The sequence below is a fragment of the Pleurodeles waltl genome, chromosome 7 (assembly GCF_031143425.1).
Source record: "Pleurodeles waltl isolate 20211129_DDA chromosome 7, aPleWal1.hap1.20221129, whole genome shotgun sequence".
NCBI lineage: Eukaryota > Metazoa > Chordata > Amphibia > Caudata > Salamandridae > Pleurodeles > Pleurodeles waltl.
Window position 1 is genome coordinate 460772175 of NC_090446.1, and position 27093 is coordinate 460799267.

The window sequence follows — 27093 nt, forward strand, 5'->3', positions numbered from 1 at the left end:
CAATTTTGGAAATGCAAAAGGCCAGGGTGCTGGGGGCCTAAGGCCCCCTCTGCTGCACCCCAAAATCATTTTTTGCAACATGTAAGGTACACACATGCCAAAAGGGCATGTGTGCTTTACATGTTCAACTTAAAAATGCAGTTTAACTGCATTTTTAAATTTTGCACCAGGTTACCACCTGGTTGCATATCATGGTATTTTGCATGTGCAAAATGCCATTCTGCGAAAAATCGCAATTTGTGATTTTTTGCAGCATAACCTTGCGACCTGGAATTTGCGAATCACAAATTGCGACTCGCAATTTCCAGCTCGCAACGCAAGAAATCGCAATTTTGGCAATTTCTTATTTGTGGTCTGCGAATGCCTTTCAAGCATCGCAGACCACTGTTTTGCACTCGCAAACGGACGAATTTACCGATTTGCACTGACTTTTTCATACATCTGGCCCCAGATCTCTTATCAGCCTCCTAGACTGGTATGGTGGGATGGGTTTTCCTGATAGCGCCATACCCATAAATATTTACAAAGATCTGTTTTTAAAGGAATGTTGTTTGGCAATGTGAATTGTTATAAGTAGACAGCATGGGAATATATATGTATCTGTGAGGAAGCAAAGAACTGTAGGATTTTATTGGTGTAGGTTAAAAGATCCGGCTTCAGGTACACTGTCATGCAAGACCTAAAATCCACGTATGTTAAAGACTGCAATCAGCACATTAGTGCTGCTGCCACAGAAACATGGAACATTGTCAGTACTTTAAGACACTTGACTGCTCACAGCATTATAGAAAGCTTCGTTCCTACCTTGCCTAGTATCGATCCGTGTGTGAATAAAGCCAATTTACATTGATCAGAATGAAGCTTGTAGGTGGGTAATGTTTAGATCCCTGGAGGGCATTCTTTGCGAAACGCTGCGCTGGTTCCTCACTGCCTGCAAGTCTGTGGTCCTGCACTGTTAGTGCCTAGAAACTATTTCAGCTCAGTGAGTTAGCTAGGGTGTTTATTAGAAGAAGGGTGTAAAAGGCCATCTATCGCAGGAAAGGATCATCTGTGCCTGAAGCACTGACATCTAGTTCCTGACATAGGAACAACCACTCACCTTACAACTTTTCTTCCACAATGATTGAGGGACGAGCTGTACAGGAAGATGAGTCTTCAGAACCCGAGGAGAGGGTGTCCGTGCCGCGAGCTCTACCCCTGAACGATGTAGGAGGATGAAAGGACAGAATAACAGCGTACATGAATAAATGGCCCAAGTCCCATTTGAACTCTTTTTCAAAATCTCCATAGTGAGAGTTCTTACAGCACCTTCTTAACACATGCACAGCTTCACCATTATATCCTATGTGGTGAAGGTCACGCTGCTTAAAAGGATGAGACAGACAGTCATTACATTCATTTTAGGTGAAGGCATGAGCGCTCAATTCCCATTTATTAGCCTGGTCTTTTCGCAAGTGTTGTGCAGGGCTGGTGAGTAACAGCCCTTCGGGGGAGGGTCTGTAACAACAACATGTCCTCCTAAAAGAAGAGCATTTTATCATCAAAGGACGGGCCAACCTGGGGATCAAAGCAAAAACAACAAGTGATGGAGGAATGCTGAACATTGTCAAACACTCACCCCCAGTCATAGATCTGGGTTTAATCCATCGTTCTTTTGCTCACCATGCCACCCCAGTTTGGATCCAGCCATGCGGAAACAAGCAATCTGGGACCGGTTTAGGGGTTTCACCCCTCATCAGCCAGGCTAGCTTTAATCCAGTGGCATGGGAAGCACGGGACCCACGTCTGGGCATACCCTTCCCACTTAGGGCAACAAAGCAAAAACAACAAGTGATGGACGGAATGCTGAACATTGTCAAACACTCACCCCCAGTCACAGATCTGGGTTTAATCCATCATTCTTTTGCTCACCAAGCCACCCCAGTTTGGACCCAGCCATATGCAAATCAGTCTTGACCCTGTTCCTCATGGGAACAGTCCAGCCCGAACTGCCAAGCCAGGTTCTCACTGGACCGGAAACAAGCATCCTAGGACCGGTTTCAGGGTTTCACCCCTCATCAGCCAGGCTAGCTTGAATCCAGTGGCATGGGAAGCACAGGACCCATGTCTGGGCATACCCTTCCCAGTTAGGGCAACAAAGCAAAAACAACAAGTGATGGACGGAATGCTGAACATTGTCAAACACTCACCCCCAGTCACAGATCTGGGTTTAATCCATCGTTCTTTTGCTCACCATGCCACCCCAGTTTTGACCCAGCCATATGCAAATCAGTCTTGACCCTGTTCCTCATGGGAATCAGCCTGAGGCTGAGGCAGAAGCGCATCACCCGGTGTGGACCTGACAACGACCAGAGCTGTGGCAATGTGGGAATTTGGTCCATCTTATGGCCAGTGTCATGGTCTGAGTAGCACCAGCCACTCTGTGCAGGACAAGGACACACAGACTACACAATACCTGCAGTATAGGCAAGTGTTCCCAGCTCCCTTTCATTAGCTCAGTGTGTGACCTGTTGATGCAGGTGCACTATTGTGACCTGCTCATGTGAATGCAGGGATGGTTTTATTGCGAATGGGTCACACAACATCATGAGAATAGTTGTCTTAACAACATGTGCTCATATACATAGCATACCTGATTCCTCACGGTCATCAATTCAACGCCATACCACACAATCATCATTCTCATATGTAGCCTCCCTACACCATCTCCTGCATAGAGCGCACAGCACTGTCCAAGACATGCTGTCACACAATCCCAAAGAGTGCTCCTGTTGAGACTCTTGAAACCCCAATAAACATGATTTACCTGTCTCGTGCCCAGGGACGGCGAGATCGATGAAGGGCACTCGGTTAATGATAGTGTCCCGTCCACACTTCTCAGTGTCACCGTCAAAGTACAGCATCTCAACAACCTCGCTGATCCAAGTGGTACCTGGAAGAAGCCACCACAATTGCAGTAAAAACCATACAGGAGGCATAGATGTTCATGAAGAAATCCCAAGGGATAGTGAACACTTTGTAATCTATATTGGGATGACTCCAGAAGAGGTAAGCGTGTTTCACAAGGCTATGGTAAGAAGGGGTAGGCCTTTCCCTGAGGTACAGTTACCTCAGAGAAGCCTCAAGGCAAGTAGAAGTGGAAAACCCTGAGTGACCTCAGAAGAGTACAAGCTTTCAAAGAGATGAATAAGTTCCTTCGCACGGTAAGAAGCAACTTTAAGTGGTTTTCTCATTTTAGACTGAAATAGCCTACTTGGAAATATTAGGTAGTGAGAAAGCGAGTGGGCATGCCAAGGTGCCTCATATTTTCTCCCTAACCTAAGAGAAGAGGTATGAAACTCTCAAGTCAGTTGGCATAATGTGTCTCACCCCTGTTTATTGAAGTTAAATATGAGGACGGAATCTCGCTAAAAAGAATCGGGTGCCTGATATTTAAGGTTATTCTCTCACTAAGCTAAAGTGACATCAGAGGAGGTACACTAGGGAGGCGGGACCTGAAGGAGGTGGACCTGATCTGGTGTTCCTTATGCTCCATGGCTAGAGTGAGCAAGAAGAAGACAAGATAAACTCACCAGACTTGGCGTAGGTAGAAATCAACAGGTCATCCGTCCGGGCCTGGAATTTTTCCACCTGGGCGTAGTTTTCTGCAAAGTACTGCATCAGAGGGTAGCCACGGACCATCTTTAGTGGCAGGCGAGGCACCGGTTCTTTGGCCTCCATACTGAGGGAAGGAACATCATACACGAAATGTATATTAATACATGCATAGACCCAACGATATTTTCGAGCAACATGCCACGTGTGAGTAAGTCATGGTCTCAGCAGCTTCTTTCTTTGCATCCTGGGACTGGTAACCCTAACATACCTTTCATTTGTTTTAAAACGCTGGTAAAGGGTGGGTTTACCAATCCACTCAGCTCCCCACAAAGAATACAAGTATATTCTTTGCAGAAGGCATATTAACCCTCTGCACTACTTTATGGCGAGTCATAGCTGCCACTGGGCAAAACGCCGATCTCTCTCTCTCTCTCTAGCAAGAACATTAATCACGAGAGTTATCGTGATATTTTAATCGCTCCCTGAAGGCTGGAAGCACAAGGAACTCTGCAGTAGGTGGTTTTAAACAGAAAGTTTGTTATTGCCAAACACAGCGCCCCCCATGAGATCAGTGCCCCCCACCTAGGTCCGCACCCTGTGCGGCACACTAGTCACACCACCAGTTCCTTGCTGCTTATTCGAAAGGCTTTCCTCCCTATTTTTGTCACTGTCCTGCACCTGGTGTATTTCTCCTTTACCATTGTTTGTGAGTGAATAAGTTGTAGCAAACATTGCTGGAAATGTGAGGGAACTATTGTTGTATTTCTCAGGTCTCCCATTTTATTTCACTTTTAGTACACTATGGAAGTACAACTCTTTCTCGTCTTTGCCCATATTTACTTCCATGGCCCCAGTTTTCTCTCCACATATCCTATCCTGCTTAAGTGTATGTTTTAAGGTGTTTTCTGAGGGCCCAGCAGCTGCACACTACTGCCGGCACGCTCGCTTCTATCCATTTGCATGGCATCCAAGTCCAAGAAGGTTGCCAATGGGTAATCATCTTTAATGTTTTCCATCATAAAGAAAAACAAAAAGCATGTCAAGATAGCCACCACTGCATGCACATGCATGCTGACACACAGGTGGCCCATCTTGGATTTTCTGTTGTTATACTTTATTTTTACTTTACTGCTCCCAGATAGGCAATAGATATTTTCAAGTGATAAATTATTTAATAAACTTTAAACGATGCCAAAGCAAAAAAAGCATTTGCAAAAATGCATGCATTGCGCCACTTTGTAAATCTGGTGTGGCAATTTTGGCCTCGTTAGGCCACATTATCATTAAGAAAATGACACTTAATGTGGTGCAAGGAGGTGCTAGGGGCTCTTAAATCTGCCCCCAAACATGTAAATTAAATGTTTGAACATAGTCAGCTGATCCTTAGATATACCTCAAGGAGAACTGTAACCAAGAGCACCATCTGTGGGATCTCTGAGAGTTCTGTGTCTAGCTAATTTAAATAATTGTCATCCTGTGGCAGTTTGACTCTTTCTAGTGCATTCTTCTTAGAAGGCCCCTGGCTCGCCTGGTCCATCCTCACCTCCAGGAGTTTTGTGCACACTGCTAGATTGTCATGTTCCTCCTCCCCCCCCCAGCCCCAGCGCCTAACACACAACCTGGATCTCTCTGGTTTTGCTCTAACATCTCAAAGTTTTGCTTGATCTCAGATTTCACATCTAAAAGAAGCTCTGCTACAGAGGAACTGTCTTTGGCCTGAAGTTCGGTAGAGCCGGATGGTTGCTTAGCCTCAGTGTGACTGGAGTATTTTAAGTCCTTGGATAGAGCTGATGCTGAGCGTTATGTACCACTATGCTCCAAACCGGTAGCAATAGCCAGGATCTCAAACCTATTGGTTTAAGTGAACAGTGGGCGATACTATAGCTCAGCCTGCCCCCTCAATCACATTGACAGAATTGACTCTGGCCTTAGGGAGAATTTAGTCACAAGTGCACCAGATGGCTGAGCTGCTTGCTGCAATAAGCTTTTACTCTTATTTTCCATAATTTGTAAACATTATTAAGCCACTGTTCATGCTCCAAACCGTTCTCTTATCCCGGACCTTCTGCTTAGTAGACTTGAGATATATATGAGTTTTTAGTTGAGAATGTAGAAGTAGGTATCACTAAACGTACATGCAGCCAGAGTGGGGTCTGGTAAAGACAGCTTGTTGGGATAATCCCCTACTTCCTGCAGTGCTTCACCCTTCTCACCTAAAATAATTCTTATTAGATGTGCCCCGTTAGACCCTTCCACAGAACGCTGAGCGATGGTCAGTACCTGGGCATGTAGAGGTGACCCCTGAGAGCCTGTCATTTGCATGGTACAAAATGTGCTGGATGTAGTCCACCTTATGGCTGCCGTCCTCATTAGGCCATCTGTATCTCCCAGGTGGCCTTGTGTACTGTGGAGCTCACTACCAAAGTAAGTTCTGGTGCTGACACTGACGCCGATTCCCCCTGAGATTAACTTCCACTAACAGGACCTGGCTGCGTCTCACTGAAGCTGATGCATAATGCCAGCCTGAGAGCGACCAGACAAAAAAGTGAAGGCTTGGCACGGGAGGAGGGCACCTTACCTTTCTAAGGCTTTGTGTAAGTGCTTGATAAAAAGTATTAAAGCTAAGTAAACTACCAACAGAATCACCCCTGGTTTTCATTGCGACTGCCAGTTAGCCTGCTGCCATGTTCCTCTCTCTCCGACAGAATGAACAATTAAGGGAGCATATGAAGAAACCTCAGTCTAGGAGGAACAATCTCAGGATCCTAAATATTCCAGAAGGAGTTGAGGGGTCTGATTTTAAGGGATACCTTATTAGGATTCTAAGGGAAGGTCTTTTAAAGGACAGACCAGACATTAATCTGAAGAGCTAAATTCAAAGAATCCACAGAGACCCTTTTAAGCGTAATCCTATTCGTAAGACTCCTACAAAGACACTGGTGAATTTTCAGACCTACACCATGAAGGAGCAGGGCCTCTCTACTGTTTACATTTGGGATCAGTATCCTATGACACCTTTTCTTACTAGATTGGGGGGTATTCACAAGATTAACAATCCTTAGAGTTTAGGAAAGGTACCAGAGAGGGGATACCTTTAATTATAAATTGGTACATCAGCAGAGATAATATCATAGAACATTACTGGTTTGAGCCAAAAAAAGCAAAATATTATATTGGACTATCTAAGAGATTTAGAAGCTTGATTATTTTACTACAGGAAACATACCCATTAGTTCAGTCAGTATTACATGTCCCAGCAATAATCTTAGACAACTCTGCTGCTTCCCTTTTTTTCAACCTACCACTGACAAAGCCTCATGTGAGGTGGACCCTTGAGAGGGCCCTCCTTCTCGATGTGTGATGACAAGCAATTTTTTCTATACATTAGTGCATTGCTATCTGTGCCATCATGTTGGATGCCTGTAAGGCCTATATTAGGGGGTGTATTAGGAAGTCCTCATATGTCCAGAATTCTCAAATTCGGGAACAGGAAAATATTTTTTTCATAAGAACTGACCAAAGGGAAAGAGAAATGCAGATTGAAGCATCGCCTCTGCTACATTTCTCCTTAAGGACTGAGTTAGAACATCTTTTGAATGAGTATAAGAGCTGTCTAGAGAGAGGGTTGTGAGATAAGTGGAAAGTTAGAAAGCTGCAGCATTTTGAGTGAGAGGAAATTAGCATTGCCATGTTAGCCTGGAAGACGAAGGCTGATCTTGGTAAGAATTACATTGATTTCCTTGTAGAGTCAGGTACAGGAAGAGTTTTGAATACAACTGAGAAAGTAAAAGATGAGATGTTGTGCAACCCAACTGCAGTCTTTAGGGAAGACATTGACACAGATCCATTTAAGATTAAAGAATGGTTGTTGGATAAAAACGTCTGCGCCTCACAGTTGAACAAACAGTAGCCATTCAAGCTGAAATCACAGAGGATGAGGTAAGAAATCAGGTCAAGGGGCTAAAAAATGGGGAAACAACTGGTTGAGATGGAATTTCTGCAGAGTTTTATAAGCAGGTGATTAATGATTCGGTTCCTCTGTGCAAATGTTCATTTATTGCAATCTATCTGGACAATGCAGCGATTCCCCCTTCCTGGTATGAAGAAGCAGTCAATATGATTTTGACACCAGGCAAAGACCCTAAGAGGGCAGACTCCTGTAAACCCATTCCATTGTCAAACTATAAACTCTTTACAGGAATCTCAGCTAAAAGGTTGTTGAATATCACATATGCAATCATTCACCTGGATCTGAAGGGGTTCATCCCAGGGAGGTAGCTCCACATGTTGATTAATCTTCTTAGAGGAATCATAGATACAGTGAGGAATCTTAACATGCCCCTGATGATCGCAACTGTGGATGCTGTTGAGGCATTTGATAGGGTATATTGGGCCTATCTAAGGGAAGTGTCAAGGAACTTTAGGTTTCTCAGCAATGTTAGTTATTAAAGTAATACAAACCCTATATAAGGTGTCCATTGCCAAGAGACTGATTAATGTTGACCTCACTTCAACCTCTTTCTAGAGGCATTAGGCAGAGGGACCTGCTCTTGCCAATAGTCTTTGATTTATTTAATGAGCAGTTTGTGCAAATTAACACTCTGTTTTCTATGCGTCCTTTTGAGGCCCCCGGTTTACCAATCAAAATAGCACTATATGAAGATGATATAATTCTGTATACTTCTAATCTAAGCATTCCGTTCCTAGACTTGAGCAGCCTTTTATGGAGTTTTGGAGAATATTTGACTATGTAATAAACAGGGAGAAAACAGAGTTTACGACATGAGCAAGTTGAATGTTGCATACCAGGTCAAAAAGCAAATTAGATATTTAAGAGTGCTGATAACACATAATCTTGATGTTCTTCTGGGGAAAAGTCTTACTAAGGTCTGCAGTGATACAGAAGCCCTATTGAGAGACGAGAAAGCTTGCCATTAGGCAACTATGGGACGGTGAACATCATTAAGATGTTGATCCTTTCCCAAGTGACTTTTATGTTTAACACTATTCTTCTGACTTTCTCTAAATAACAGATTCAGAAACTGCAAGGGAGGGTCAGTAGTTTCATTTGGTCATCAAAGAAGCTAAGATATCCTGGAAAAAGCTTAGAAAGAGGTTACTACAGGGGGGCTTGCCCCATTCAAGATTTCCAGATATACTGCTATGCTTTTCAGTTCAAGAACTTTCGGGTCCTAGCTAGGAGTCAGAGAGAATTCTACATGGGGCAATTGTATGCAGCTATACATGTCAGATCTGATAATTTTCTGTTCAGGTTTGGGGACCCAGCAGTTTTTAAACAAGTGAGATTGAAGGTACTTCTCACAACTCTTAAACTGTGGGTCTACTTGAGGAAACTCTTTGAGATGCATTACTGTACAGATCCAGTGATGATTTGATATTCTTACAGGACTGATGGGTGGCTCAAAGGTAAGCTCAGCCATCCTCTACAGAATGGGAATTGCAGCAAGTGGGGGCACTGAGAGATGGAGTAACTCCCTTTGCCTGGGAAGCATTCTCTCATCTATCCAAGGGAGGAATCTCAAAATTTAAACACCTTTGGTTCTACTGATGGTGGGCATCCCATGGGCACACAGGGCCTTTTTCGACCTTTTGAAGTGTTGGAATGTAATGGTTTTAGTAACCCAGACATCAGCAGAAGGTGACGATTTATGTCTCATATTTGACAGCCTAACATAGAAAGCTGCACTGACACATATGTTAAATGTGCTCATGTTTTCATTTGTTGGTGGTCACAATTGTGCCTTTCTTAAGAAAGAACATGTTAGTGAAATAAAAATGATGTTAAAGTATAATTTAAAGTCTAATTCCTATCATCAAAATGACTTTTATTTTATAATGGTTAAAATGTGATTAATGAGTTTAAAGATTTGTGCAGAACGGTAGCAAATGCACTTCCCTGCCACTTTTATTGAAATGTACTGATAAAGTTATCATTTAAATCAATCAATCACTTGTTAAGCGCGCTACTCACCCGTTAGGGTCTCAAGGTGCTGGGGGGTTGGGGGGGTTGCTACTGCTCAAATAGCCAGGTCTGGAGTTGTTTCCTGAAGGTCAGGAGGTCCTGGGTCAGACATAGGTTGACGGGGAGGTAGTTCCAGGTTTTGGCGGCGAGGTGGGAGAAGGATCTGCCGCTGATTGTGGTACGATGGATCCACGGGAGGGTGATGAGGGTGAGGTTGGTGGAGCAGAGCTGGTGGGTGGGAACGTGGAAGCTGAGACACTCGTTGAGGTAGGCAGGGCTTATGTTGTGGAGAACCTTGTGAGTGTGGATGCCTCTTGTTGACGGGGAGCCAGTGAATGTCTCTGAGGTGGGCTGAGATGTGTTTATGGTGTGGGAGGTTGAGGATGAGGCGTGCAGAGGTGTTCTGAATACGCGGAAGTTTCCTCTAGAGGTTGGCCGTTGTTCCTGCGTAGAGTGCGTTGCCGTTGTCCAGTCGCTGCTGACGAGGGCGTGGGTGACAATTCTTCTGGTTTCAATGGGGATCCATCTGAAGGTCTTGCTAAGCATGCAGAGAGTGTTGAAACATGAGAATAAGGTGGTGTTGACTCGCTGGGTAATGGTGAGCGATGAATCTAGTATGGAGCCGAGGTTACCTGTGTGGGTGGTGGGAATTGGTGTGGTTCCTAGTGTGGCAGGCCACCAGGAGTCATCCCATGCTGAGCGGATGGAGCAGAGGATGAGGATCTCAGTCTTATCCGAGCTCAGTTTGAGGGTGAGGTTGGTGGAGCAGAGCTGGTGGGTGGGAACGTGGAAGCTGAGACACTCGTTGAGGTAGGCAGGGCTTGTGTTGTGGAGAACCTTGTGAGCGTGGATGAGGAGTTTGAAGGTGATCCTCTTGTTGACGGGGAGCCAGTGAATGTCTCTTAGGTGGGCTGAGATGTGTTCATGGTGTGGGAGGTTGAGGATGAGGCGTGCAGAGGTGTTCTGAATACGCTGAAGTTTCCTCTAGAGGTTGGCCGTTGTTCCTGCGTAGAGTGCGTTGCCGTTGTCCAGTCGCTGCTGACGAGGGCGAGGGTGACCATTCTTCTGGTTTCAATGGGGATCCATCTGAAGGTCTTGCTAAGCATGCAGAGAGTATTGAAACATGAGAATAAGGTGGTGTTGACTTGCTGGGTAATGGTGAGCGATGAATCTAGTATGGAGCCGAGGTTACCTGTGTGGGTGGTGGGAGTTGGTGTGGTTCCTAGTGTGGCAGGCCACCAGGAGTCGTCCCATGCTGAGAGGATGGAGCCGAGGATGAGGATCTCAGTCTTATCCAAGTTCAGTTTGAGGCGGCTTATCTCCATCCAGTTGGTGATGGCATGAAGTCTGTTGTGGAGATTGATCATTTAAAGTAAGGTGTATTGCTCATACTTATGAAATATTAATATTGATGAGTTATTTGTTTTTATTTTTACATGGTTATTACATTGCAATGATTAAATGTAACATAATTGATTTTCTTATGTTAGCTTAAATGAGGCCTGCAGAGCTCATATTTTGCCGTCATATAAAAGTGATGAATCATTGTTCTTTCCAACCTGAGTTTTTCTATAGGTTCTGTTCTCATGAGAAACTTTGCAAGGAGCGATAGGTTCATTGTTCAGTTTCACAGAAACTTTTAGTGTAGTGAGCTTAAGAGGAACACCCTGGCCTCCGGACCTAACATGAAATAAAGTGATGCTACCACGGTACGGATTCACATGGACGTAAGATGGTTCTCAGGGAAAGTCTGATAACTTGATGCACTGTTGCAACTTTGGAATCACCAGTTGTCGATGATTGGATGATGCCCCTCTTGCGTGGCATGATGTCAGTAAACCGACGAATAAACATGATTTATGTGTTATATATTAGGGATTGTCTTTAAAGTTTTAGTCAGGGTCTCTCTGTACCCTTCCTGATGACAAGTCTGACTGAACTTTGATGCTGATCCAGATGCTTTGCTGATGAAGAATCCCTGAATGCTGTCCCTTGGAAAGGTAAACCTCTCTCAGCTAATTGCCATTTGCCCTTGCCATTCTCTTTTTCTAGAACAGAATCTATCGTGCTGACATTCTTTTTATTTTTCTAGTTAGTAATCTGTGGTCCGAGATATATTTTTTCAAATTACTTTTGTCTCCTTTTGTTTTTTTGCCGGCAAGGGCCTGTCCTTACACATGCATTTCCTAATTTCGTTAGCCTTAGGGACAGCCTGTGTTGAGCCCAAAACGTCATACTCTGCTTAATTGAACTTGACAAGTGTTGATAGAATTTGACCTGAGATATATTTCTGTATCTCAGATATTTACATGAATGATATGCATAATTCCTCTTGAATGCCTAATTGTGTTAATGCTAATTTGTTTAAATGTGTTTCAATGATTTGTGCAGCCTATGGTATTTATAAAACTTTATAATTTGATTCTACACACTGTCTTTATGACACTAACTTTATGGTTGTAAAATAAAGCTGTGAACTTTATTCCGGATTAGAGTTTTTTCCATGGCCACATTGGTCATAGTGTCTTAGTAGTTGGGGTGGTGTTGTTGTAAATGTGTGTATGGTTCACCACACTTCCTTCTGGGTTAAAAGGTCTGTCGACCTCAGTGAAGCAGTTGATTACTGCAAAGGATCAAAACATGCTTCAGGAGGATAATAGGCTATATAAGAAATAAGTCTCTATATGGTACAGGAATATCGTCCCAGCTGAGGATAAGAAGTGGGCAGATCCATTTCAGATGTAGGAAAAAGACTTGTTTGAGCTTGCAAAAGAAGAGCTGTGGCAAGTAGCTTTGAGTTTACTTTATTCAACAGCAAAACCTGCATCACTTAAAAGGAATCATTTTTTCACTCTTCATAGAACCTACTCGATACCTCTGAAACTGGGCAAATTATGCAAGAAATTCCCAGAGGGAGGAGGTGCAGCTGGCGAGGAGTTTACGATAAGCATATGTTTATAGAAGCCCATTTTAATACCATTCTGGAAAGTTGTAAGGGAAGTCCTAAAGGAAATCATGGGATTTGAAGTTAAGGCAAGCCAGAGTGTCCTTTATTTTAGTCTGATCTATCACCATAATGTGATAAACTGAGTAAGAATGATGACTTCCTGATTTTATTCCTGACTCTGTTGGCAAGAAGGGAAATCTAGAGAAAATAGATTACATCTGATGCCCCATTGGTGTCAGATTGGCTCAACTCTTAGCTAGATTTGACTCGTAAGGTTTCCCATACTACACGCAAATGGGGCAAGTTGTTGGCTGATCCTGAGTTGGCCAGACATGCACCTGTCTTTACCCCCACTTTGTCTGGAAATGTAGTGGAGGAAGTTTTTTGCTTCAAAAATCTAGATTACTCAGACCACTGATTAATTAGCTCCAGAAATTCCCACAAAGAGGAAACACATTTCTTAGCCCTCAGCCCCATGGTATACTCAGGCTCTAGCAGATGATCACAAATCTATTTTTAAGATCGCCAAATCATTTTTGCAACCAAAAGTAATGGACAGGGAGATTTCCTCATGGCAGACACTTTGTAACCAAATTTCTTCCTTTTCTGAAGAAAACAATTTGCAACATTCAAAGTGAGTTTAACTCTATCCCTTCATCAGGATCTGACTTAGAGGAGAACTCCCTTCCGACAAGAGCTTCCTTACAAGCTTTTCAAAGAATCAGCTTAGCCGAGTCCCGACAAGCAATCTTGTCTTGTAAAATGGGATCTCCCTTTGATCCCTGTCCATTCCCTATCCCTCATAAAACTGTAGACACTGTGAATTCAGTGCTGATCTTATTAGAGCTAACAGCTGCATTTGATACCATTTCACAAGATATCCTGTTTCAACATATCGAAATCTGTGGCATATCCAATCTTGCCTTGACCTGGTTAAAATTGTCCCTTACAGGCTGCAGGCAAACAGTTGCATCAGGACCTTTTTAATCCCCTGAAAATCACTCACTTTGAGAGTACTGCAGGGCTCATCACTTTGCCCTGCGCTACTTAACATACATATGACCCCCCTCTTTGCATTAATCGGTTAATCTCCTCTTTTGTAATTGAAACAACATCTTATGCTGAGTATTAGCAGCTTATCTTGGCCCTGGATGAAGGATCCACTGACTCTGAGCTCAACTTTAAACATTGTTTAACTGATCTTATCCAGTGGATGAAAGCCAACTACGTAAAATGTAATACCAATAAGAAGGAGATCATGTTGGTGGGTATAGTCAACTTTTTTGACCCCATGCTATGGTGGCCTAATCCTGTATCCCCACCGCCTAATATAGTTGAACTAGTTTAAAACCTCAGTGTATAAGTTGATGGCTCTTTATCTTTTAGCCCTCGCAGTGGAAGGGGCGTGTTTTAATTTGGTGAAATTGCTGTAAAAATGATTTGATTACCCTCCCCTTGCAACAAGAAAGACTTTGCATTAATAACGTCCAGATTGGGGTACTGGAACAGCCTATATGCAGGTGCCACCACACACATGATCCAGAAATTGCAGGTGGTAAAAAAGGGCAAGGCTTGTGCTGAAACTGCCCCAACGCTGCTAAAACCTCCCACCTTTAAATGTAAGACCAAAGGTGGCAAATCTTTTGCCGTTTTGGGGATTAAAGCCTGAAATCATCTCCCAATCCATCTGAGACTCACCGATTCTGAAGCTCTTTTTAGAAAACATTTGAAGACTTGGATCTTCTCGGGCCCCGACTCACTGTGTCACGCACTAATACAGTAACTCTTCATTTTTGGGTAGTCCCAGCGTTATTGAATTATTTTGGCTGTTCACCGCACAGCATCAGGATGATCCTTTTGGAAGTGATAGTAGCGCCGTACAAATGCAATATTCATTCATTCAATGATTATGCATTGGCACTGCTGAAATAAGGGTCGTTTTTTTGATGTGGTAATGTCCTTTTGCTTATGTTATCATTTATTACTAAGAGATGTTCTGTTACTATGGGAGCCACTCATGCTTGTGAGCAAGACGGTTCTTGGAATGTAGAATGCAGAAGGTTAAAGGAGATTCTTTCTTAGGCAGTTGAGTTTGGACGTCTTGCTGACAGGATGAGGCTTCTAGATGTTCTGCTTATCTTATAATAAATCAAACCTACACTACTATTGATGAAGAAATATCTCTTCTGTTACCTCATTTTGGCAATGAGGGTCTTAAGAAACGGAAGCCTCAACTGGGTGCTGTGTTTTACTTGAGATTTCGTTCCACGTTAAAGGCGGTGGACATCAGGAAAGTCTGCTGGATCAGGCAAGTCTTTCACTTGTGTTTTCATCGACACTTAGTTTATTTGTGCTTTGGGAGACCTGAAACTGGAAAAGATTTTATGAGTTCAAGCAGCACGTGAAATCAAGCATGCGCATCATATTTAATTCAGCTCAGCTGCTACGGCACGGGACACGGAGAACGTGAAGAGCGTTCGCTGCATCTCTATGGTGACGGCATGGCACATTGCTGAATCGCGCGTGTGCAATCGCGTCTATGCACGTTTCCATAGTGACAGAAGACGCTAAGCCTTGCGCGTGCCTAGTCGCGTCTTTACGCTTTTCTATAGTGACAAAGGACCCCAAGCTGCGTACACAAATCCGTCCATAGAACATTGCCTACTGAGAAGGGGACGGGTCTTTTGGCAAGTTTCCGTGATGACGGAAAGCCGCTATCGTGTCTAGAGGAAAGCACGTTTTTACACAGCTGCACTAAAATTTTATTAAAAAAAAATAATTGTACACCACGGTGATGTGCACACTTTTGATCTTTCACGTCGGTGCACTACGGTGATGTGCACACCTTTGAGTATACCTTTGATCTTCAACGTCAGTGCACCACGGTGATGTGCACACCTTTGAGCGCATCAAGACTCATGAATTATAAACTGTTATTTTTACTTGACTTGAATGCACCTCGGTTAGGTAAAAAAAAAAATGTATATATATATATATATATATATATACATATATAGCTTACTGAAACCTATTAGCTTCTCCCTCTCATATTGTTGTGTATTAGGATGTGTTTTAGTGTATCTAAATTTATTTAGAGTGAATTATCTTGGGTAATATTCAATTACACTATTTCAACATACAGAATGTGCCGGCAGCTCCATTTTTTTTTGTTTCTCCTGGTGAACCTCCTATCAAATGGCAAAAGTGGAAAAAGGTGTTTACTAACTATGCTAAGGTCTGTGGTACCTCTCTTAGTGCGGAGAGGAAGACGTCTTTACTAGTGCCCTGTCTGGGTACTGAAGGGCAAGAGATATTTGAAAATGTACCTGATTTGTCAGCCAGTGACGCTTCTGGCCTCAATAAATACGAAATATGTATAAAAAAAACTGGATTTGCATTACTTGCCTAAAGTTTGCACAATTTTGGAGCGCTGTCAATTTGGGAAAAGAATGCAGAGACAAGGTGAAACAACAGAGCAATACAAAGATGCATTACGAGGTATTACCGCTACCTGTGCTTTTGAAGTTTCATAAGAAGAACGCTTAAGAGACCAATTCATGTTGGGATGCTCATTAGAAAAAGCTAGAGAGAACATGTGGCAAAAGGACAACCCATCGTTGGATGAAGTACTTACTGTCGCAAAAACATGTGAGCACTCTAAGAATTGTGTTTTAAAGAGCCATAAAATGGGAGCAGCTGACCATGATGTAGAGGAAGATGTTTCTGTCAAAACAGTACAAAATTATAATACAGATGTCAAATATTCTAAGGGGAAGAATGATGCTAAAGGGATGAAATCTTTTTGGGGAAGTGTTTCAGGTGTGGCAATGTGGGACACATGGCTAATAATAAGGAGTGTCCAGATTGGAAAGTAATTTGCAAAAACTGTGGTAGGAGAGGACATTTAGCGAAATGTTGCAGGACAAAAATTAATACTAAGAAAGTGAGAGAGGTGGAATGTGAAGATATAAGTGATGAGGTGGATTTTGTAAATGAAATTGATATTTTACAAAACAGGAGTGGATACTTGAGTGGTCCCATAGAAACGATTTTAGTGAATGGTGAGGCTGTTAAAATTTTGTTTGATATGGGAGCAAAAATAACTCTTCTTTCAAAAAGTTTTTACGATCAGCACTTAAAAGGTAAACTTAAGCTGTTGAAGCATGATATCAGACCCAAGGGATATGGTGGGGAACCAATCAAATTACTTGGGTACTTTTGGGGTACTATTGAGTTTAAGGAATGTATTATTCCAGCGAAAGTGTATGTGTCCTTAAAAGGTGATTCCTTGATCAGCTGGTTTCATCAGCGTGATTTGCGTGTCTATCTGGACACAAATAAAGTTCCTTCAGTAATCTTGAAAGATGTTTCTTCTGTTAATCAGGTGGAGGAATCAGGGAAAAGATGGATAAGCAAATCCCCTGAAGTTTTCAATAAGAAAATAGGTTGTCTAAATGATTACCTACTTGAGATTAGATTAAAGCCTGGGATTCAACCCAAAGTTGCTAAGTTAAGAACTTTCCCTTTAACTGTCAAACAAAAAATGAAGGAGGAGATTGACAAATTACTTTCTAGTGGAATAATTGAAGAGGTTGAAGCATCAGAGTGGGTGGCCCCAGTAGTTATGGCAAAGAAGGCCTATGGAGAGGCAAGACTATGTGTGGACCACAGAGAATTGAATAAAGCTGTGGTAGTAGATCATCATCCCGTGCCCAACATTAATGAAATGTTGTGTTCCCTTAATGGTGCCAAGCATTTCTCAACACTTGATCTTTCATCAGCGTATCATCAGATAAAATTGAACCCGTCATCCCAGGATCTCACAACCTTTATAACTCCTTTTGGCACCTTCAAATTTCTCAGGATGCCCTTTGGTCTAATCTCAGCGGCATCTGTTTTTCAAAGAGCACTTGAAAAAGTCTTGAGAGGGGTGGAAGGTATTAAAATTTACCAAGATTATATTTTAATATTTGGAGCTGACTTGACTGAACATATTGAGAAGTTAGAAAAGGTTTTACACAGACTAAGAGACTCAGGTCTAACTCTAAAATCTGGGAAATGCACGTTTAATACTTCGACTATTTAATATTTGGGTCATGAAGTATCAGAAAAAGGGATTCATCCTAAAAGAGCTTTAGTTGACACAATCACCAATATGCCAGTTCTGGAAAGCAAGGAGGAGCTGGTAAAATTTCTTGGTTTGGCGGAATTTTATAACACATTTGTGCCAACATTTGCAGAGAGAACAAGGTTCATGAGAGGTCTTTTGAAGAAAAGTGTTGAATGTTTATGGTGTGATCAGTGTACAAATGAATTTCATGATGTAAAGTGTAGTCTACAAGATGCAGCTGACCTGGACAGTTATGATGCCAAAGATGAGATTACGTTGATGTGTGATGCCAGTTCCAAGGGTATTGGTGCAGTTCTTATGCAGAGAGCCAAAGGGGTGAATAGGACTATTCTATTTTTGTCAAGAAGCTTGAAGGGAGCAGAATACAATTATTCTGTGATTGAAAAAGAGGCGCTAAGTGTTTACTGGGCAGTTCGAAAATTAAGAAAGTTTTTATGGGGTCGCAACTTTGAAATCATCACAGATCACAAACCATTGAAAGAAGTGTTCAAGAACAAGGGAATTGACTTGGTTTCTCACAAAATTCGTAAGTGGGTTGTAGCATTACAGGAATATGTGTATACTATATCTTATATACCAGGAGTGTTGAATGTGCAAGCTGACTGTCTTTCTAGGCTTTGTGAGGTGTATTCTTCCAAGGGAGTAGGAGTTGAGAATGATGATGCCAATGGTGATTATTTTGCAGGTGATGATTTTGATCAGGATGTTAAAGTTTGTCTCATAACGAGCACAGTTTTTCAAGAATCGGAATGGAGAGAAGAGTTGTTGAAAGATGACATTCTTCTGAAAGTAATAGATAAGACTATGGCCCTCATTACAATCCTGGCGGTCGGTGATAAAGCGGCAGTAATACCGCCAACAGGCTGGCAGTAAAAGAAATGGAATCACGACCATGGCGGAAACTGCCAACACAGACAGCCACTTGAACACATCGACCGCCACGGCGGTAGAAACAAACACCACATCGGTAACCGCCCACAGACAGGCGGAAGACAATGTACCGCCCACTCTATTATGACACACCAATCTGCCAGCTTTTCCGGGGTGGTACCAATGCCATCAAAAGCACAGCTGAAACAGGACTTGGAACGGAAACCACTCACCTCTCGACACCCAACGAGGAATCAGGACGCCATGGAGCCTGAGTTACAGGTGTTACCAATGTTGGTTTACCTCCTCTTCTACCAGGAACATCAAAGACGGCGACGACGACCACCATGAGTACTGCACCTAGCACACAGGGGAGGGGGAGAAAAAAAGAGTGACACACACACGCATCACTCCCACCCCCAACAACACACACAAACACGTGCAGCAGCATTACATTGACAACCCATAACCCCCTGGAAGAACGCAAGGACCAAATGAAATGATTGTAACAAGTGTAATCATCGAAAATCCAGATAGGCCAACATAAATTTAAAATATCAGTATATACAAATATTCACAGTATGTACACAAATCCGGATACTGTTTCATTACATGTCCGTGGACCAGTGGTCCCAAAAAGCATGGGCAAAGCCCACACATGACACCTGCCTCAAAACAGAGAGAACACTGATGGGGCATCAGGTCGAAAAAAAAAAGGCACCTCGGGGGGAAAGGGGGGGGGCACCCCACCCGGATGATGGGACAATGCCACTGCGCAACAAAGGGGCTCCATGCCCACTGCTTGGTCCTGGGGAGTGCAAAGCCACAGTCTCTCAAGTCTCTCAAGTGGGTGCATTGCCCACTGCTTTATCCTGGGGAGTGCAAAGCCACAGTCTCTCAAGTGGGTGCTTTGCCCACTGTTTTATCCTGGGGAGTGCAAAGCCACAGTCTTTCAAGTCTCTCAAGTGGGTGCTTTGCCCACTGCTTAATCCTGGGGAGTGCAAATCCACAGTCTCTTAAGTCTCTCAAGTGGGTGCTTTGCCCACTGCTTTATCCTGGAAGTGCAAAGCCACAGTCTCTCAAGTCTCTCAAGTGGGTGCTTTGCCCACTGCTTTATCCTGGGAGTGCAAAGCCACAGTCTCTCAGGTCTCCCAAGTGGGTGCTTTGCCCACTGCTTAATCCTGGGGAGTGCAAAGCCAAAGTCTCTCAAGTGGGTGCTTTGAGCACTGCTTAATCTCGGGAAGTGCAAAACCACAGTCTCTCAAGTGAATGCTGTTTTCCACTGGTTCTGGAGGGGGCCTGGTGCCCAGAGTGTTTCATCCTGCCAAGGACTGGGGTAGTGGATTCTGTTCTCCACTGGTTCTGGAGGGGGCATGGTGCCCAGAATGCTTAGTCCTTCCAAGGACTGGGGTAGTGGATGCTGTTCTCCACTGGTTCTGGAGGGGGCCTGGTGCCCAGAGTGCTTCATCCTGTCAAGGACCGGGGTAGTGGATGCTGTTCTCCACTGGTTTTGGAGGGGGCATGGTGCCCAGAGTGCTTCATCCTGCCAAGGACTGGGGTAGTGGATGCTGTTCTTCACTGGTTCTGGAGGGGGCATGGTGCCCAGAGTGTTTTATCCTGTCAAGGACTGGGGTAGTGGATGCTGTTCTCCACAGTGCCAAGAGTGCTTCATCCTGCCAAGGACTGGGTAGTGGATGCTATTCTCCACTGGTTCTGGAGGGGACATGGTGCCCAGAGTCCTTCATCCTGCCAAGGACTAGGGTAGTGGATGCTGTTCTCCACTAGTTCTGGAGGGGGCCTGGTGCCCAGAGTGCTTCATCCTGCCAAGGACTGGGGTAGTGGATGCTGTTCTCCACTGGTTCTGGAGGGGGCATGTGGGCCCCTTTTTCACCTTGGCAGGTGGCGTGATAGGGTGATCCTTGGCCTTACTAGGTGGCACACTGGCAGTCCGGATGGGTGCTGCACGCAATGTTTCTGGACTTGCAGGGACCACAGTGCTCAAGGATTTTGTGGCTGAGGTACTGGGCTGGGATCTGGACATCACAGGGGGAGGTGTAGGTCCTCTGCTGTTGAAGGTCAGGTATCAAGTGAGTCAACAGCTAGAAAATGGCGGTTACGTCCGCGGTGGTGCATTCCTTCACCGCCAGCGTACATCGTCATTGGCTCCTGGAACCTATAGGGCCCAATGATAACCAATGCGGAATTGCACTGCGGTCTTCGTCCGCCTACTGTGACACTGCACAACGCCAGCGCAGTTACCTCATTTCCCCTTATCCCTCCTTATAGGACAGGCAGCCGCCATTTCAGGGGGCCACATGGCAAGGCACCTAACTGCGTCACAGCACTTTTGGGCAGGAATACGGACAGACAGCGCCACACACCGATTACATCACAATTGTTCAAAACACCCTTGTGCAAGCTATGTGCTGTCTGACCCTCTGCTCACCCTTCTCCTCCATAGGGCACATCCACTGGGGCAGATGATGAGATGGCGTCATCCTCCGGTATACAGACCCCTGATGGACCTGTTGACAATGGAAGACAGACACATCATTATGACCTACAGACTTGATCGTGCCACAATCCAGAAACTGTGTGCCCAGTTGGAGCCAGACCTAATGTCAGCTATCCGCCATCCCACAGGAATCCCCCCTCTAGCGCAGGTCCTGACAGTACTCCATTTTCTGACTTAGTGGGTCCTTTCAAACAACAGTGGCCATGGCATCAGGGATGTCACAGCCAATGTTCTCTAACATGTTGTCCAGAGTGTTGTCTGCCCTGCTGAAACACATGCGCAGCTACATCGTTTTCCCTCAGGTGCAGGATTTGGCCACAGTGAAATGTGACTTCTATGCCCTGGGACATATCCCCAACATCATTGGTGCCATTGATGGGACACATGTGGCATGTGTCCCATCTCGCAGGAATGAACAGGTGTACAGAAACCGTAAAAGCTACCATTCCATGAATGTGCAGATCGTGTGTTTAGCAGACCAGTACATCTCCCATGTGAATGCCAAGTATTATAGCTCAGTGCATGACGCTTACATTTTGAGGAATAGAAGCATCTCTTATGTAAGGGGGTAGCTCCAGAGGAACTGCGTGTGGCTAATAGGTGAGCCCAAGGTCCCAACACAGTTTGAATATATGTCTAGGTATGGGAGAGTCCCTAAGGGTTGGTGTGTGTCTAACAGTTGTCCCTCGATATTTGCAGGTGACTCTGGTTACCCCAACCTGTCATGGCTTCTGACCCCAGTGAGGAATCCCAGGATAAGGGCAGAGGAACGCTACAATGAGGCACATGGGCGAACTAGGAGGATAATAGAGCGTACTTTCGGCCTCCTGAAGGCCAGGTTCCGGTGCCTCCATCTGACAGGTGGCTCCCTATACTACTCACTGAAGAAGGTGTGCCAGATAATCGTGGCATGCTGTATGTTGCACAACCTGGCTTTGCAACGCCAGGTGCCTTTTCTGCAGGAGGATGGGCCTGATGTTGGTCTTGTGGCAGCTGTGGAGCCTGTGGACAGTGAGGAAGAAGAGGCAGAAAAAGAAGATATAGACAACTGAAACAACATCATCATGCAATACTTCCAGTGAGACACAGGTAAGAGACTGGCACTGCTCCTCTCATATCATGCTACTGTAGGGCATTGCATGATTCAGCCTTTTTACCTCTGTGTATGGACCCTGACAGCTCACTTTGGCTTTCCATTTCACAGATCTTGGTACCCCTTTCTGTCTTCTGCTATGTTTACTGCTGCCCAACAACTGACATTGCCATTTGTCAGAGAGGTTGTAATAACACACTTGTGAAAGTACAGACTGACTCCAGATCATTTTGTGATTCAAGGGTGTTTATTTAAGTGCTATTCGGTGGAGGGGTATGTGCAATGGGCTGGGGTGATGGTGGAGGAATGTCCATGGTGGAGTCCAGTCTATTGGTATCACAGGTGCAGAGTCCAAGGGGGCATAGGAGGTTGAGTAATGTCAGTTCAAGGTGGACAGGGTGACATAGTGGGACAGAAGGGTGACATTCAGGAGAGTCTTATTTCCTGGCAGGGGTCTTGGCAATGTTCTCTGTCTTGTGTCTGGATCTCAGGGACCGTTTGCGGGATGGTTCTCCTTCTACAGGGTGTGGGGGGCTGGTGGCCTGTTGGTCCTGTGGCGGGACCTCCTGTCCACTAGCGCCGATGGACGTGGAGGGCTGTTCATCGTTCAGGCTTTCCAGGGGCCTGGAGGTGTGCCACTGCCTCCCTCATGGTGTTGGCCATGTCAGCCAGCACCCCTGCAATGGTGACCAGGGTGGTGGTAATGGACTTCAAGTCCTCCCTGATCCCCATGTACTGTTCCTCCTGCAGCCGCTGGGTCTCCTGCAACTTAGCCAGTACTGTGCCCATGCTCTCCTGGGAATGATGGTATGCTCCCATGATGTTGGAGAGTGCCTCGTGGAGAGTGGGTACCCTGGGCTCTCTGTCCCCTGAACTGTGTGCCCACTGACCACAGGTCCCTGATTGTCTCGGGTTAGTGGGGTTACCTGGGGTCCCTGTAGTGGTGGACACACTGCTGATTGACGTGTCCTGGGGACAGAGGGATGGGCCCGCTGGGCGGGTGCTGTGATGATGTTTCCTGAGGGAGGAGGTTCTGTGGTGGTTTGTGACTGTGGCAGGGGAACCGACTGTCCTGAGGTCCCTGATGGGCCGGGCTGGTCATCTTGATCCAGGCGTTCAGAGCTGCTGTTGTCACTATGGGCCTCTTCTGTGGGGGGATTGGATGTGGCAGGCACCTCCTGTCCGGTGACATTGGGCAGGGGTCCTGTTGGGGTATAAATGCATAGTTATTGTATCTGTGTGTGGCATCTTGTGCAATGGGTGGGTTACACTCTACTCCTGTGCTTGCATTATTGGCTTGGCCCTTGTGTGATTGGTGATTTTGTGGCCTGGGTGAGTCTCTCGACTGTACTTGCTTTGGTGATGGGTGTCCATGCATTGGTGTTACATGCAGGGCTTGTTATTGGGATGTGTGTGTTGTGATAGTGGGGTATCTGTTGGGTGTTGGGTTGATGGGTGTGAGGTTATGGGTAGGAATTTGTGATGGCATGCAGGTAGGGTGTGGGGGATATAATAGTAAAGATATGACTTACCAGAGTCCAGTCCTCATGCTACTTCTGCGAGGCCCGCAGGATGCATGATTGCCAAGACTTGCTCCTCCCATGTTGTTAGTTGTGGGGGGGGTTTTGGGGGTCCACCGCCAGTCCTCTGTACAGCTAACTGGTGTCTGGATACCACGGAACGCACCTTCCCCCGTAGGTCGTTCCACCTCTTCCTGATGTCATCCTGTGTTCTAGGCTGCTGTTCCACTGCATTGACCCTGTCAACAATTCTCCGTCATAGCTCCATCTTCCTGGCAATGGAGGTCTGCTGCACCTGTGATCCGAATAGCTGTGGCTCTACCCGGATGATTTCCTCCACCATGACCCTGAGCTCCTCCTCAGAAAACCTGGGGTGTCTTTGAGGTGCCATAATGTGGTGTGGGTGATGTGTGAGGTGATGTTTGTTGTGCTGTGTGATGTGTTGTGTTGGTGTGTGTTCTTTGAGGTGCGTGGATGTTGTATGAGTGGTGGTGTTGTGTGCCTGTGGATGCTGGTGTTGTGTTTACTATTCTCTCTCTGTACTTCTTACAAACATTTTCGTTGTAAGGGGTTGTGGGTAATGTGGGTGTGTGTTTTATATTGGATTGGGTGTGTGGTTGTGGTGTGTGCATGTGTGTCAGGTTTGTGTATTTTGAATTGTCCAATATGGTTATGTATTGTAAATGTGTGTGTATTTTGATCGCGGCGGTGTGTACCGCCAATGGTTTACCGCAGTTGAATGACCGCCGTGTTGATTCGTGGGTCATGATACTGTGGACGTATTCCTGTTGGCGTGACAGTGTGGCTTTGGCTATCACCAGTTTATCACTGACCTTTGGTGTGGCGGACTTGTGTGGTTGTCTGTATCACGGCGGATTATGAGATGTGGGTCGTAATACCTGTAGTGGATTTCTGCCGCGCCATGGTATCCTGACGGCTGTCAGCACGGCGGTAAGGGTGATTTACCGCCAGGGTTGCAATGAGGGCCTATGTGTGGATGGGGTATAGATAAAAAGTTGTGAAGAGCTTCTGGTACCTTTCTGGCAGGTAAGAGATGAATTGGCGGTCATTGACCATCTCCTGGTACGAGGTAGTAAGTTAATTCCTCCCCATTCTTTGAGGAAGAAATTGGTGGCACATGCTCACGCTAGTCATATGGGTATTTCCAAAACCAAAGAAAGATTAAGGGCTACGTATTGGTGGCCTGCCATGGATACCATGGTGGAAAGAGAGGTGAGAGATTGTCAAATGTGTGCTCAATCAGATAAAGTTTTAAAGTGTAGGGTTCAACCCATGGTGATAAAAGAGGACGCCTTAGGACCATGAATGGATGTGGCATTAGATATTCTCAGTCCGGTGAGATTAGGATTAGTAGATCGTTATGTTTTTGTTTCTATTGATATGTATTCCAGGTGGCCTGAGATAAAGATTGTGAGTTCTGTGGATTCAGGAGACATGATTGCTTTTCTTGAAGAACTTTTTGAGAGGGAAGTATTTCCTTCTTCAATTTTTACTGACAATGGGGTCCAATTTACATCAAAGGTTATGGAATCCTGTTTGAAGGATAGAGGTATTAAACACAAAAAGGTGGCCTTGTATCATCCTGAGTCGAATGGTGTAGTGGAACGTTTCATTAAGGTCTTCTTTGTTGCTGTTCTTCTTTTGACCATGGAATCTAATTTCTTGGTCTAGAGATGCCCAATAAATACTGTATGTAGTGGGTTTTTAGAGGGGTAACATAGTAGTGGCCAATGGGCCATCTAACTTGCGGTGGCTCCACCCACTAAGTAGCCACTTCATTGTGGGCAGAGGTCTCTTCCCTACACCTGATTGGCTATTGCCCTTCCATCCAAGATGGATTCAAATGAAATGGAGGGGTAATCTTGCATGCAACACCTGAGGGGTGGTGCAAACCATCACTGACCACTCCTACCATTTATCTGTTTTCCCTGCCATTTCACAACATGTGCTGCTGCCCTCAGGGGGCTACCCTTAGTACCCTATGCCCTGGGTAACTAAGTACAATTTACTAGGGGCTTATAGTGGCAGCTAAAGGTGTTGCCAATTGTATTAATGCCTTTGCAATTTTTAGGGAAATAACACTGGTACTGGGGACCTGGTTAGCAGGATCCCAGTGCACTCCAGGCCAAGCTGCATCCAGAAACCAGGCAAAAAGTGTGTTGTGGGGGAGGGAGTACTGCAACAAGGTCCCAGTTTCCCACATTTGTATCACCATAGTAGAAGTAGCTGATATTGTTTGTCCATTTTTATTTGCTTTCCTATTATTAGCTATTCAAAATCCGTTTGTCAGAAAATAAAAATACAAGCAAATATCTGTTGTTAACCCCTTTGCTGCCAGGCCTTTTCCCCCTCCAGTGCCGAGCCTTTTTTTGGCTATTTGGGGCAGTTCGCGCTTAGGCCCTCATAACTTTTTGTCCACATAAGCTAGCCAAGCCAAATTTGCGTCCTTTTTTTCCAACATTCTATGGATTCTAGCGGTACCCAGACTTTGTGGTTCCCTTGAAGGAGGCCAAGAAATTAGCCAAAATACAGTGAAAATGTTGTTTTTTTAAAACAAATGGGAAAAAGTGGCTGCAGAAGAAGGCTTGTGGTTTTTTCCCTGAAAATGGCATCAACAAAGGGTTTGGGGTGCTAAAATCACCAGCTTCCCAGCTTTCAGGAACAGGCAGACTTGAATCAGAAAACCCAATTTTTCAACACAAATTTGGCATTTTACTGGGACATACCCCATTTTTACAATTTATTGTGCGTTCAGCCTCCTTCCAGTCAGTGACAGAAATGGGCATGAAACCAATGCTGGATCCCAGAAACCTAAACATTTCTGAAAAGTAGACAAAATTCTGAATTCAGCAAGGGGTCATTTGTGTAGATCATACAAGGGTTTCCTACAGAAAATAACAACTGAAAAAGAAATATATTGAAATTGAGAAGAAAAAAAATCACTTTTTCTCGACGTTTTACTCTGTAACTTTTTCCTGAAATGTCAGATTTTCGAAAGCAATATACTGTTACGTCTGCTGGACTCCTCTGGTTGCGGGGATATATAGGGCTTGTAGGTTCATCAAGAACCCTAGGTACCCAGAGCCAATAAATGAGCTGCACCCTGCAGTGCGTTTTCACTCTATACCGGGCATACAGCAATTCATTTGCTGAAATATAACGAGTGAAAAATAGCTATCAAGAAAACCTTTGTATTTCCAAAAAGGGCACAAGATATGGTGTTGAGGAGCAGTGGTTATTTGCACATCTCTGAATTCCGGGGTGACCATACTAGCATGTGAATTACAGGGCATTTCTCAAATAGATGTCTTTTTAACACACTCTCTTATATTTGGAAGGACAAAATGTAGAGAAAGACGAGGGGCAATAACACTTGTTTTGCTAATCTATGTTCCCACAAGTCTCCCGATAAAAAT

The 27093-nt window shown here is 44.7% G+C and overlaps 1 protein-coding gene across 2 annotated transcripts in view; it reads right to left on the bottom strand.

Annotated features, from left to right (window-relative positions):
* The window catches only part of LOC138304191 (sulfotransferase 1 family member D1-like), a 368810-nt gene that overhangs the window by 102340 nt on the left and 239377 nt on the right, over nucleotides 1-27093 (bottom strand). Inside the window, exons 1-4 of one of the 2 annotated variants that reach the window (XM_069244041.1) lie at nucleotides 14721-14867; nucleotides 3573-3721; nucleotides 2807-2932; nucleotides 1100-1197 (exon numbers count right to left, since the gene is read on the bottom strand). In XM_069244041.1, coding sequence (XP_069100142.1) covers nucleotides 1100-1197; nucleotides 2807-2932; nucleotides 3573-3721; nucleotides 14721-14725 — 378 coding nt within the window. In that variant the 5' untranslated portion in view covers nucleotides 14726-14867. Of the gene's footprint in view, nucleotides 1-1099; nucleotides 1198-2806; nucleotides 2933-3572; nucleotides 3722-14720; nucleotides 14868-27093 lie in introns of those variants that run through there. The other variant, XM_069244042.1, reaches the window with a different exon arrangement.